This window comes from Artemia franciscana, chromosome 7, assembly GCF_032884065.1.
Source record: "Artemia franciscana chromosome 7, ASM3288406v1, whole genome shotgun sequence".
Lineage (NCBI taxonomy): Eukaryota > Metazoa > Arthropoda > Branchiopoda > Anostraca > Artemiidae > Artemia > Artemia franciscana.
Genome location: NC_088869.1, coordinates 48,278,340 through 48,293,777, shown reverse-complemented (window position 1 = coordinate 48,293,777; position 15,438 = coordinate 48,278,340). Strand labels below are relative to the sequence as shown.

The 15,438-nt window shown below is 36.3% G+C and overlaps 1 protein-coding gene across 4 annotated transcripts in view; it reads right to left on the bottom strand.

The window, feature by feature from the left end:
- Positions 1 to 15,438, bottom strand: part of LOC136029397 (AMP deaminase 2-like) — a 121,745-nt gene that overhangs the window by 80,550 nt on the left and 25,757 nt on the right. For all 4 annotated transcript variants that reach the window (XM_065707746.1, XM_065707747.1, XM_065707744.1 and 1 more), the window contains exon 2: positions 13,489 to 13,699. In XM_065707746.1, coding sequence (XP_065563818.1) covers positions 13,489 to 13,699 — 211 coding nt within the window. The remainder of the gene's footprint in view (positions 1 to 13,488; positions 13,700 to 15,438) is intronic.

The following is a 15,438-nucleotide window of genomic DNA, read 5'->3' as shown; positions in this document are numbered from 1 at the left end:
AGCCTGTGCTCACGTTAGCTGACAGATGTTTCGTATCATACAAGCGACAAACACAGGGACGAAGTCTTGCTACTGGCATGACTACTGCAGAAAATGTGAACGCCGATAAAGCAGAGGAAGTCGGGAAGAAGATTGTTGACGGGATAGTAGGGACATTTCTGAAGGAGCAGTCTTTCTAACGAAAGGAACAGGCAGTCTTAATGACCGCGAAGCGAAAAAATGGGGGAGAAATCCACCATTTAGACCCTTCATTGCTATTTCAGTGTCTTTTAACTATATGCAAAAGACTGAATCTGGACGAAGAATCTTCATTTAGGTATGAACTTTGTTCCAATCCTATGTCGCCTTTTGATGATTCTGGCATGTCTCGAAAGCCAAATAAACCACAGCTAGCAAAAGCTATCCAGCGACTTTCAGAAATCGTTACTACGTTTCAACCAAATACACAGACGCCATTATTGTCTTTAATGGCTATGACATCCCCGCTTCGACAAATGATATGACTCTTCTTAAGCGAAACCGTGTCACTGGAGGGTAAGTACTGTTTCGCCAAGAAATAAGACTTACCACCAAAAAAGAGGACTTTCTATCGTGCAAAAGAACAAAGCCCGTTTTGTCAACACAACTTGCGATTATTTACGAGGCAAAAGTCTGAGAACCGTCCAAGCTAAAGCTAATGCTGACATGCTTATTGCGCTTACAGCGGTTGAGTGTTCGAAGACTTGGGACACTGTAGTTATCGGTGACGATACCGACTTGTCGGTGAAGTTACTTTATCATTGTATTCCTGAGCACCACAAGGTCTACCTGCATAGTGAGCCTAAGCAAACCACTTCAGGTGCAACTTAGAACATAAAAGGCATTGTTAAGAAGATTGGGACTGAAACCTGCAAACTGCTTCCTTTTGCTAACACAATTCTTGGCTGCGACACAACTTCCCGTCTAAATAGACTTGGCAAAGGGATTGCGCTTAAAAGGCAGAGAGACAACGAACAGCAAAGGGAAAATACTTCAAAGTTTTCTAGAATCAATTCTTCTAAAGAAGGGATTAAAGCAGCTGGAGAGGCTGCACTTTCTATATTGTACGGTGGAAAATCTACTGGTAATCTTGACAGTTAACGACACCAAGTCTTTCCGAAGAAAGTAGCAACGTGTACAACTTTCGTCCGTCCCCACGATCTAACAGCAGCAAAACTTCACTGCTTCCGAACCAATCTTCAAGTACAAGATTAGATTGGGCTTCAGACTTGATCCTGAGAAGTGGGGATGGATACTTAAGAACGGCATGCTGTACCCTATCCTCACAGATCTTCCAGCAGCACGAAAGAAAATTCTCGCTGTCGGGAAGTGTGGTTGCAGAGGATCCTGTGATAGTGACAGATGCAGCTGTCATCGAAATGCCATCAAATGCGATATTGCTTAAAAATCTTGCAAAGGGACTAGTTGCTCTAATACTCAGGTCCAAATCGAAGATGAAGAACACATGTGATTAAATAAATAAATGTAATGAATCTCCAATCCTGTTGCAATTTCAAATTGTCTGTGATTTTTTCTTCAATTTAAAATCAATGATTCAGCTAGTTGTGAGAAGCTGCTTATTGGATTCTAAGAATTCGGGGTGATTACGTTTTGGGTGGAGGATAGGGAGGGGGGTAAATTGATATGAACATGACTTCTTTTCTGCATTAGCAGTCCAATTTTTGTCTGTGTGAATTCAGCTTCACGTAATTTTGCTCCCAGGCCTATACAACGCTTGATTTACGAGGGGGAGGGGGGACTGAACATGAGCGTTCAAAACAAAAACAAAGAGCATATTCGTGATCTACGTACCAGATTTGCCTATTACTGGCTTTCTATACGTGCAGATTTAAGTTCTTTTGAAAAAGTCGTCATTTTAGAAGAAAAGACGAAAAACGGTCAATTTTGCCTTGTACGATTTTTGCCAATTTTTATATGTTGTAGACAATTTTTTTTTCCAATTCAAATGGTACCAAAATCAAAACTATTACAATTTGTTTGACGTTAAACCTTAACATTTACTGTACTAACACTATGGGGAGGATAATAGCACTATGTTTAAGTGGTACACATCATGTCTAAAATCATAGATGGGGCCCATTTAAAATCTTGACATGTTACTCCCGTCGACTCCTGAAGGGATATTGTATTTTAAAAACTACAAATCGAGTTTTGAATACTTCGAAAATTTGCACTGAGCCAGTTTTATTGTACTTAACTCACACATATCGAGTTTCTAGCTTTTAAAAGTGGTGTTTGTCGACTTTCCAACCTAATTGACTTTAAAATTCAAACGCTCAGAACATCACACTTTCCAAATATGTTCTAGTCAAAATAAAATTCACTTCTCCCATATTTTTCAAATAAGAAATACTTTATAATGTTTTCTAATTAAAGTAATATCATTAGTCCCCAACATTCCCTGAATAGAAGAAGTCTCCACTCCTCTTAAAGTTGTTTTTCCTTTTCCATTGATGAAGGTTAATTCATTCGAAGATACAAGTAAATTGCGCAATGCTTTTGATTGTTGATACATGACGAGGTAAAATAAAAAGAAAAGAGGATAATATTGAGCCTAAATCTAAAGGTACTTACGTGTTATATTGACCACACCCAAGTTCTTGGTCAGAGTAAAACCGGTTTCTCTGTCTGTATTCGGAGATAATTAGCTTAGTCTCAGTTAGATAAACTACTACACAGGTATATTTTAATCAAATATTTAATATATAGAGTAGGTTAGGTACTTGATATACTTGCGTTCTGGGCGGTCTGCTTTCCATAATTTTCTTTTGTAGTTTCCATAATTTTGCTAATATAGTATTATGTTTTCATCAAATTTTGGTATATTTCATTAGAATTTACCAAACTTCATTTCTCTGGTGCGGTCGCTATGACACGTAAGTACAAACTTAAATTTTAAAAGCCATACCACTCACCATTTGGTTGAAGCCATACATACAAAGCAAACGATGAAAAGAAATAGAAAGTCCCTCGTTTTCGAAGACAAAAATGTGATAAAATTTAGACATGCTAAGTGCCCTGGATTTATCCGTAGCCAGGACTACATTTCCAATACAAAAGTGAACATAGCAATAATCAAGATGAACTAAACGAACCCTTTTTGTTAACCTTCCTAATTGTTAGCATAATTTAGTCTTGAGGGTTGCCATGAAAACAAAGAAGTAGGCTAATAAAATTCCTTTTCTCTGAAAAACAAAAGCTTGGTCTCACTTTCATACAATCGTTATTGAACCAGTGATTGGAAAATGACAAATTTTTCATTTGCAACACATAAATGATTTATATCATTCAAGTCCTTTTACGAGAACTGTCAAACGATTTTATAACACTTTTCCATCTGACTTGAGCTTGCTTGCCAAATTTGAAATCAGCAAGACAACATGGAGGAGGCTCAAGATTCAGTTGTAAAATTCTAATTTAGAAAGATATATATATAGATAAAGTCCCTTAAAATGTTTTAAATTTAAATTTTACTGCTATTTCAAGTAACCATTTCCTTGAATTATGGGTTTTGCGTAGGTGAAGATAATGCTATGTCAAAAAGCTGTAATAAATGCATGTTATCACTTTACATGTTAACTAAAGGGAGAAAATATCAGCTAATCCCTTTTTTTTCAAAGATTTTTTTTAGGTGAACAGAAATTTTGTTCCCCAAAAAAGCAACATTTAGTACATTTAATTTTTAATTTCTTTGGGGGGGGGGACTTATTTGTAATCTTATACTGTTTGATGTTCTTAAATTTAGTTTGCAACATTCTGAAGTAAGTTTTGTCTCTCAAGTGAATTATTCAAGCAGATCAGACACAATTTATATCTTGGAAATCTGTTGATTGGCATCAGTGAAAAAAAAAGAAGAAGAACTGATTCCATCTTTATAAAGGTGTGTTCTTATGGCCCAGGTACAAATAACTTTTTTGGTCCAGACCTTTTCAATCATGTACCTTCTTAGCTTAAAACTAATCATTTTGTCAATGATGTTTATTAGTTTAAAACAAAGGCTTTCTACAAAAGAAGCTTTCCAACGAAAAGTAAAGAGCTACACTAAATCAAAAATGAGCAGAGATAAAGTCAAACAACTTTACAAACAAATCAAAATCAATAAATAAATGAAACCACAAAAGAACAGAAATTACAATAAACAACCGAGTCAAACTCAAAACAAGTAGAAACTAAGATAAGCAAGACTGACACCTTCCAAGCCTTCTAAAGACCAGAACATATTTGCCCTTTACTGAAAACAATCCTTATTTCGAGCTAAATGATTCTGTGTCCGGTAATTCCTTCTCTATAAGAATGCATATTTTGGCTTAGTATTTATATGTGGACCAAATTTTTCAACAATTTTCAATAATATACACCCTTTTGAAAATTTGAACAAAAACATTATTCTTTGGATTAGTTTTACACATCCTCAAGTTTCATTGAAAAATAAAACTTAATACTCTTCATAAAACATTGTATCCATGCTATTTTGACAACCTGGGTGCACTTACACTTTTTTGATTTAGTTGCAAGAGCAGAAGTACCAATAGCAGCAGCCCTGAAAGTTTCAACTTAATACCCTCGGTTGTTCTTGAGATATTGCTGAGACGTCTTATTGACAAACAGCAAAGACATAGTGCCTTTTGAACTATTTTTAAAGCAACATACATTTTCCGTGAAAGTTTCTATTTTATACCCTATTTTATTCCCAAGATATCCCACCAGGATATCTTGATAACCTGGATGCACTTAAGCAATTTTGAGTTAGTTCAATAGTAGCAGTAATAGTAGCAAAAGTAGTAGCCGTGGGAGTTCCAGTTTAATACCCTAAGTCGTTGCTAGGATATTGCTAATACACCCCTTTGATAACCCACATGTACATAGTGTGTTTATATTCAGTCCAACATCGCCCTCAACGTTCTCTGAAAATTTTACTAATACCCTTAGCATTAGCCATAGCAGTAGGTGGCAATAGTACTACTGCTACTACTAGTAGTAGTAGCCTATATACATAGTAAATTTTTATTAGTTCAAAATACAACTCAACAATAAAAATGCCCTGAAAGTTTCAACCTAAACTCTAAGCAGTTTTTGAGATACCTGACAAAGCCATTTGACAGCCTGCATTTTCAATTTAACTCAACACACCCTTCGACATTTTTTTCTGAAAATTTCTCCTTAAGACCCTTAGTCTTAGCAGTAGTATTATTAGTAGTAGTTGTAGTAAGCTTATAGTACCTTTAGGTTGGCTCAGTATACCCCTCCACATGAATTAAAAGTTTCAACTTAATACTCTAGTAATGCTCAGCTAAAAATAGTTGTTATGCCCTTTTAATAACCTGCATCCCAAAGTGTGTTTTATCCTCTTCATCATCCCCTGGAAGTTTCACCTTAATACTCTTAGCTTCAGTAGAACTAGTAGTAGGAATACTAGCACCAGTCATAGCAGTAATAGTATACACATTTTGCATTTTGCCTAGTTCAACATCCCCCTTAAAATGCCTTGAAAGTTTCAACTTAGAACCCTTGATCATCCCTGGGATATTTCTTATGCGCTAATGTGATAACCTCATGCACAGAGTACGTTTTGATTTAGTTCAGCATCCCCCTAAACATTCCCTCAAAGTTCCAACTTTCTATCCTTAGCCTCAGAATTAGTAGTCGTAGTAATAGTAGCAGCAGTATTAGTACTAGTAGTATATACAAAGTTCCTTTTTGTTAATTCAATAGCCCCCTCAAGACGCCCTGAAAAGCCATGAAAGTTACTTTAATACTCTAAAGTCAACTGAAAGTTGTCTAAACACACTAAGCCATTCCTAAAATATGGCTATTGTGTCCTTTTGAAGACCTGCATATATATAGTTTGTTTTGATTTATCCGAAACTCCCCCTAAACATTCCTTGAAAGTTTCACCTTAATACCAATAGTCTCACTAGTTGTAGTAATCACAGAACTAGCAGTAGTAAGCACATAGTCCCTTTGGCTAGTTCAAAGTCCACCTCAACATACACTGAAAGTTTCAACTTAATAATCTAAGCCGTTCCTAAGATATTGCTGGTACACCCTTCTGACAATCTGCATGCTCACAGCGTGTTTGTTTTGGTTCAATATTTCCTGAAAGTTTCGCCTTGCTATCCATAGCTTTAGTAGTAATAGCTGTATTGGTGGTAGCAGCAGTACAATACGTTTTGTTTTTTTTTCAAATCCCCCTCAACATGCGCTGAAAGATTCAACTTATTTCCGTAAAACAGTTCCTGGGGCATTGGTGATACATCCTATTGACAACCTGCAAGCACATAGTGTGTCGTGATTTAGTTAAACATTGTCTCAAAATCCCCTGAAATTTTCACCTTAATACCCTTAGGTTTGGTAGAAATATTAGTAGAAGCACTCGTAATAATAGTAGCAATAACAGTAATAGAAGTAGTAGTTGCAGCATGCAAGTACTGCCTTTTGGTTATTTCAGCATCCCCTGCAACAAACCCAGTAAGTTTCAACTTTGTGCTCCAAGCCGTTCCTAAAATGTTGCTAACACGCCCTTTTGACAATCTGCATGCGCAGAGTGTGTTTTGATTCAGTTCAACTTCCCCCTCAATATTCTTTAAAATTTTCACCTTCAAACCCTTAGCCTTAGTTGTAGCAGTATTTACAGTAGTAGTAGTAGGAGTGTTACAAGTAGTAGTAATTGTAATATTAGTAGCAATACTAACGGTAGTAGCAGCAGTACTAGTAGCAGTATTACTAAGCACATATTGTCTTTTGGTCAGTTGAACATTCCCCCATCAAGTCCTGGAAGTTTTAACTTAATACAATAAGCCGTTGCTATGATATTGCCGATACGCCCTTTAGATAGCCTGAATGTCCATAGTGTGTATTAATTTAGAGCGACTTCCCCTCAATATTTTCTAAAATTTTCAGTTTAATAGTCTTACTGTTAGTTGCAATAGAAGTAGTAGTTGGAATAGGAGAAGTAATAGCAATAGCGGCTGTACTATTAGTAGTAGCGTGTACATATTGCCACTAGGCATTCCCTGAAAGTTCCAATTTAATACCATAAGCCATTCATGAAAAACACCCTTTTGACAACCTGCATGCATATAGTGTGTTTTTAGTTCAAGTTTCCCCTCAATATTCTCTTAAAAATTCAGCTTCATACCCCTAGCCTCAATAGTACTTGTATCATATTAGTAGTAATGGAGTAGCACTCCATAACAGCAGTAGCAGCAGCATTAGTAGTAGTAGTAGTAGCATGCACATATTGCCTTTTGGTCAGTTAAACAATCCCCTCATCATGCCCTGGAAGTTTCAGCTTGATACACTACGCCGTTCCCGATATATTGCTGATACACCCTTTTGACAATCTGTATTCATATAGCATGTTTTAATTTAGTTCAACTTTCCCCTCAATACTCTCTTAAATTTTCGCCCTTATACCCTTAGCCTCAGTACTACTAGTATCATAGCAGTAGTTGTAGTAGCGTGCAAGTATTGCCTTTTTGGCCAATTGATCCTCCCCCTCATCATTCTCTGAACGTTCCAACTTAATGCTCTCAGTCATTCGTGAGTTACACGTTTTGACAACCTTTATGCAAATAATGTATTTTTATTTAGTTCAACATTCACCTCAACATTCCCTGAAAGCTTTACCTCAATGCCCTTGATCTTTATAAATAGTAAAGGTTAAACATGCCCTCTTTCCCCAACAACAAATATTATATGTAAACAATGAACGAATTGCATAACTTACAGCCCTTGCCCGGAGGGTTGTTCGGGTGTTGGCATCGCCAAAAACATAATAACCAGACCTTTCAACTATACTGAACAAAACGGCTATTTCAAAAGTTTGATTGGATGTGTTTGTGGGGGGTCGGTTACCTTAAATAGCTTTCGACTCTTTTAAAGGGCACTAGAACATTCAATTTCCGATCGAATGAGCTCCTTATGAAGTTTCTAAGACAATTTCTTGTATACGAAGTTCCTCAGTCAAAAATAAAAATAAAACAAGAGTATATTGTGCCCATGTCGCTCTTTACTTAGGCAGCGCTATTGAGCTGCCTATGATACAGACAGCTCACATAACTTTCATGCCACAAGTGAACCAATTATTGAGAAAATGATAAACAATCAAAAATACGTAGATCTCTAGTTTCGGAAATGATTAGTATTACAATAGTAGAGCTATGCATTTTGGATTCATTGTTGGAAGGTTTGGTTAGCTTGTATTTGGGAAATAAAATTGATGAAGATGAGCCCGATTGGGTGAATTGCATTGATTGTTTTAAAGTCAGTGAAAAATGGAAAGATGATATTGTTTCATAGCTTTAAAATTACCAAATTATAGGAACTGATAGTAATTTTGGACAGGAATTAGGAAGGAACATCATACGCCATAAGCAAAACAAAGGTATAAGAAATTGAGGGTGAAATAAAGATCTTACTATAATAGTTATATAAGCAATAGTTTCATTTCTATGCTCTTTAAAAAACATTAAAATGGTAGTACAGAAGTGGATAAAGAAAATACTGCAACTGTTACTAACAACTCATCCCAGAACCAAGTCGCCTGAGGCCAACACAGCTACGCACGCTCCTCTTCCATCCCAATCCATTCAAAGCTCTTCACACCTTTCCGTAAGGTTACCATTTCCTTTAAATCTTTCTTTATGACATCCTCCTATACCAGACGAGGAAAACCTGATTTCCGTTTAGCCCTAGATGGTTGGCAGAAAAGGACAATCTTCGGCAATCTGTCATGCTTAATCCGCGGAACGTGCTCTAGCCATCTCAATCTTCTTTCAATTATAGCTCTAGATAGCGGGATTGAACCACATTTTTCGTACAGTCGACTGTTTGAAATACAGTCAGTCAGCCGGGTACCCAGAACAATCCATAGGCAATTTCTCTGGAAAACATCTAGCAAATCACCATCCACTTTTCGGGGCACCCATACTTCAGAGCCATGTTTGACCACTGTCATCACTGTAGCTTCCAATATTCTAATCTTGGTTTGCAGACATATCTTCCTATTCTTCCAAACTTGTTTTAACTTTAAAACCGCCCTGAGCCTTGGCTATTCAACTTTTACTATCTTCACTGCTCCCACCATCTTTACTAATGATACTACCAAGGTAAGTGAAGCTGCTAACCCGATCAATCTTTTGGTTACTCAACGTCACCTTCTTCATCTTCGCTTATTCCTAGCCCTACTGACTTATCATTCTTAACATTAATTTTCAAACATATTCTAGCATCCTAAACTCTCAAAACCTCTAAAAGTTCATTCATTTTTGCCCAAACTTTCATCTAGTATGCTTAAATCATCAGCGTAATCTCAGTCCATGAGAGTTTTTCCTTCCCTTTCGATTCTGTGGTCTCCCATTGCCCTTCCTGTGCTCTTTAAGACAAAGTCCATCAAAATGATCAATTTAAAGGGGGATAGAACACAACCCTGCATAACTCCTGATTTAATACGAAACCAGCTGCTAACCTCATTTCCTACCTCGACCGCAGCAGTGTCATTCTCGTATATAACGTATTTGTTTTTATTTGTATAATATTTGTATAATATACAAATAACTTTATTTGTATAATGTATTTGTTTGATATACCATACACCGATGGGACCTTTGCTAAAGCTCTTCTATCAACAGAATCTACAAAACTGAGGACCAAGGGCGTTTGACATCTCAGGCACTTCTCAATTGTTAACTTAAGAGTGAAAATTTGGTGGACACCTCCTCTGCCTTTTCCAAAACCGCACTGTTCTTCTCTTAAAACTTTGTCTACAGCATCTCTCAGTCTAAAAAGTATTACATTACTAAGTAATTTGCTACCTACAGAGACCAGACTAATGCCTCGATAATTACCACATTCACTCTTATCACCTTTCTTAGACAGTGGTTTAATTATGGTTTTCCTAAAATCGTTAGGCACTTCCCATATTCAAAAATCATATTTAAAATTTTCCGAAGCTTATTTCTAACCTCAAAACCACCACATTTAAAAAACTCATTTACCGCACTATCATCACCTGGAGCCTTACTATTTTTTAATCCTTTTAGTACTGTCGCTAATTCTTCCTCACCAAAAAAATCTACCTTCACATCAAAGGTATCACAGACTTTTTCATTTTCCTCTATATCTTTTCCTGGAACTTTATCTCCATTTAGCATATTTCTTAAAATGTTCTGCCCATCTCTCTTTAACTCTCTCCTTATCACTAATTATAGCCCCGTTCCTATCTTTAACTGGGACAAGCCTGGATTGACTGCTCCCTCTCAACTTATTAACGTACCCGTACAATATGTTACTATTATGCCGTCTAGCTGCACCTTCCAGATCCTCGGCAATTTTATCCATGGCCTCCACTTCACACCACCTTAGTTCATATTTTAATGCTTTCTCCACTTTATTCACATTCCTTTCGTTTTCATATAATCTATCACTCAGATAATTCTCGTACAAGCCCCTTCTCATCTCTATTAAACATAAAGCTTTTGCACTAATATTACTAGCTGATGTCCTATCTTTCTTCCCTAAGACACCATCAGCAACTTCAAAAATTGTTCCAACCATCTTCCACATTGTCAAATTTTAAACTCTTAAGTTTAGTATTCAACTGTTACTGGAAGTCTCAGATTTTCATCCTGGAGTCTACCAACACCATAACTTCCCGGGAGGTAGTTACCCTTCTGAAATTTCAGCTTTACATTAACCTTAGACACTACTAGATGATGATATTTACTTTTAACATCAATAACAGCACTCAAATACACCCTAGTATCTTTTACTGATCCTGCCAGTCTTCGGTTTACAACAACATAATCAACAGGGTTTGCTGTCAAATCATCACCTGAGTACCATGTTAACTCATAGGTCATTTTATGACCAAACACCGTATTGGTTATAACTAAATTTTTATACCTACAAAATTGAAAAAATCTGTAGCCATTACTATTTTCTTTTCCTACACGAAATTAACCTAGGCTAGGATAACATCTACCCCTATTTCTATCGACTTGGGCGTTAAATTCTTCTAGTAAAAACACCATATTTCTACCTGGGACCCTGTCTATTTGCTCCCGTAATTGCAAGTAAAATTCATCTGAATCACTAGTTTGTCCGTCTGTCGGTTCTACCGGGGTGTATACTACTATAACTGATACCCTGAGCTATTTAGTTATAAAATGAGCAATTAGTATTCTATTATTAATGCATTCCCAGCCTAAACAAGACTTGGCGGCTTCCTTGTTCATCATGAGCCCTACTCCCTGTCCATGTACCATATCCTTCCTGCCTGAGTAAAAAAAAAAAATTATATATCACCTAATTTCCAGCTTCCTACCCCTGGGAAATGAGTTTCTAAAACTCCTAATAAGTCCAGTTCGAACCTTCTGAATTCGTCAGTCAAAATGTCGATACGATAGTCATTTTTAACGTCGTAACATTCAAAGTCCCAATTTTCATGTGCTTTAAATCACTGAAATTATTTTGACCTCAGAAAAGCAATGATCGGATACCAGTGCAGGATCAACATATCTTCTCTCAAGTCTATAGCGAAGCGCTTAAGCCGGCTTAGAACCAGACAGCAAGAAGTCCCAGGGGCCTCAAGTATGAATGGAGGCTTGGTGGAATCCCGGGCCCACCTTGGTTACAACATGGTTTTCAGCAGCTGGCGATGCTCTTTTATCAACAAGAGTCGAAATCCTGCACAGACAGCCTCAAGCCAATTACCTCCGATCCATTATATATTCATGCCTACAAATATTATGCTACTATGGGGAGGCAGGCCATAGTAAATAAATTAGCTAGGAAGAGATTTTTCAGCACGAAAAAACCCGTCAAAACAGACTAATCCCAGAAGAATTACCCATTAATCAGAATCTCGTGCGAATGGTGCGTCGTTTGCTGAACTAAAATAAAATGCACACGAGCTCACAAACGAAACTTCACGGAAGCAAAAGTAAATGATGCAAATAAAAATACATTGAGACAAGAAAATCATCCAATTTCTGTGTAACAACATATAGTCGGTATTTCTGAACAACGCGAGTATTCTTGATGGATAGGAGAAGGCAGAGAAAAAAATACAGTATATGAAGAATTATCTACGGATTGTAAGGCGTTCAGAAAAAAAAAAGACAAAAAGGGACATCTTAGCAAGCATGTAATACGTCTTTTGAAGTTTTCACTTGATACCTTGAATAACAAGAGTTCGCTTCTCTTTCATAGTGCAGTTCTACTTTAACACATCTATAGGCCCAATTGAAGATGGTCCAAATAGACGAGACTCTAAGACCCCGAAATTTGGACTAATTACCATAAAACCTGTTTTGGAAATCTCTACATTAAGACCTATGACTGAAAAAATAGACCGGAGGGACATTAACGGCCGTTGAAACACTTCCAGATCTTCACTTAGAAGAGTATACCTTCAATGAGCTTATCGATCGAGAAGGGGGAATAGTTCTGGTGGCAGTTCAAATGAGATCACTAAATAAAGCTAGACTAATAACCAGGGGTGGCTAGAAGTGCTCAGGCCAGGAGAAGGGATCAGGTTATTTAAACAACTTCTGGATCATAAAAGACGGTTGTATCATACTACTAAGTCCACAGACAATAATATTTGATAATCTTTTAGAGCCAAGATACGTCCCGGAGGATTTTCAATTCAATGGATTTTTACCCAGTTTACTGCCAATTAATGGTTGTATTTTCCTTGTGCTACAGCAATCAGTAAAGTTACACTGACTAAAGCTACATGACGATATATTTTTTTTTTCACTCGTTTCCTGTTGATTTTTACAACACGTTCTTTAATTTTAAACTTGACGCCTGCGACTATATAAACTGAGCTAAAAATTGATGATCTTTTTCACTAAGAATTGAATCGTCGGGTTTTCCTACTGTTTTAAAGCGTGTATGGTTCTGTAAGTTTTCATTTAACCAATTTAAGGAATTGGATTTTAATTTTAGTGTCATAAGACACTAAAATTAGTGTCATGAGAAATGTTCTTTTATTCTTGTAGTTGATATAATATGCTGAAATATGTTGGTTTTATAGTTTTTCTTTTGACTTAAACCTATCAACGCATTTGTTTGAATTTCATTCAAATTTTATATATTATTATTTCCGTTACTTTTCCGTTACACGTTCATTATTTCCGTTACATGGTAAAGCTGTCAAAACATGGTAATTTCGTTGTCTTTTTCACTAATTACAAGCACGTTCTCGCTGTTCATCAAACAAAAAAAAAGTTTAACAAGAAATTATATCCCTCCCATATTTATCTAATTGGTGCTTTTTTTGAAAAGTTCAGAAAAGAAACAAATGCAATAAAAGAAGAACACGGCTTTAAAAGGGGGAGAGTTCGCATTCAAAAGAACATATACGTGTATCTGACATTCTTTTTTTGAAAAAGTTTGAAAGAGAAGAAAAATAAGAAAAAAGATGATATGGCTGCTTACTTTTCACTCAGTTGTCTGGTGAATGCACTAAAGGTTTCTCTCTGTTCAATTGGGAATTGCGGTATTTCATAAGGTGCTGATATTTCATTTCCACTGTTTTCAAGTCCACTAATGAGGTCTGAATATTTGGATGGGTCCAGAACAGGGCTTAGAATCCTCGGAGAAGGGAAAGACGCTGCTGGAGGACTACCGTATACTGGACTCTCACTTCCTGCAACACAAAAATTGTCAAAACAAAAGAAGTAAAAATTGTACTGATAATAAACAATGATGATTCGGAGAACAACCATGCACTGACCTGTCACTTCCTGTAATCTTGTTTTGACCTGACTCTATTTTTAGGTGTTATGGCTTATTATATTTCTTAGTATTGGACGTCATCGATCGAGCTACTGCTGCAACCCGGATTTCAGTAGCTATGAGCTAGAGTTCGTTCTTTACTATAGCCTTAGGAAATATGACCGATGATAATGCTACCACTAAAGCTAAGGCTACTATTATTAATTAGTATTTTAGTTGCTTTGAGTTAGCGTTCATTCTTTATTATAAAGAACCTCATCAAAGCCCGCTGGACCCATAACCAAGTGCTTTGGTGAAGTTCCAATTCGCCAGCCTCTGATGGTGCACTATCTTACCCCCGAAGGTGCTCATATTTCAATTACTATGGCAGGTATTCGTTCTTAACTGTAATGCAACCCGGATTATATAATATACATGGTCTAGTGGTAGCTATCTCTCCCCCAGTTGCCCCCAGTTTCTTAATACACTAATTCTTTAATGTATTAACGAATTCATTATCATGTCTTATATGTAACTTATACATTAAAAACATCTCCGATAGTACAACGGTAAGCATGCCCATTTGTCACGCCAGAGAACGGGGTTTGATTCTTTGTCGGGGAGAACTTTTAATATATTGAATTTAAATCAGAATCTTTTAAATTTGAAATTTAAAAAAGAAACTTGTTTTAGTTACCTCCTAGCTAAAATAAAGATTATATGAATGAACCATAGTGCTCAGTTCCTTTGGACTTGAGTTCGTTCTTTACTATAATGCTCAGTCGCCATAAATATATTTGCAGTTTGCATAATAACTTTAGCAATTCTGAACTGAAAATAAGTTAAAATATACTGATGTCATTATAGCTAACATCATAATATTGCATTTACTTTTACGCCATATATGGTACAATCTAAGATTATGACGTCAGTCACCGATCTTGTACACGAAAATATTTTTTCGTGAAAAATTGAGTCTATATTAAAAACTATTTTTGTCAATTACAAAAAGTTTTTAAATACGTAGGTTTCCTTTAAAATGAACCCTTAGACAGCTCTCTATGATGTCCCAGTGCTCTGCTAGCTTCGACGGAAAAAAAAGATACCGTCGAGGCAGAAATCATAGTTCAAGCAACTTTTCGTGTTTTTCAAGCCAATGGGTTTTCTTTGTTATTCAAGCCAACAATCTGTAAGTTTCCCACAAAAGGGTTTCTGACAAGGTGGTTCTAACAGTGTATTCGTTTTTTGATCTGATTCTATTTTTAGGAACTATGGGCTATTTTATTTCTTACTATGGGGCGTGATCGTCTCTTACTAGGTTGCTAGCTACCGTTACAGCTCTGATAATGATTTGCTTACTACTAGATTTGCGGTCTGTTCTTTGCTATATTCATGATTTGTTCTTCACTAGAATTTTTTTCATTTACTATGGGCAACAGTTCGTTCTTTAATATATTTTTTAATTAAAATAGCACATACAGGTGACAAATTCCAGATGTTATAACAACCAGATCTACTACAGCTATTTAACAGTTTTCTTACAGTAGATATTTGGATTGCTTGGCTCTGATACTTCTCTCGGTTTTTCTTTCTTTTACTTTTTTCTCTTGAGACCGTAATATATTTTCAATACAATAATAAAAATGCATAATAATACAGTTATAGATAAGA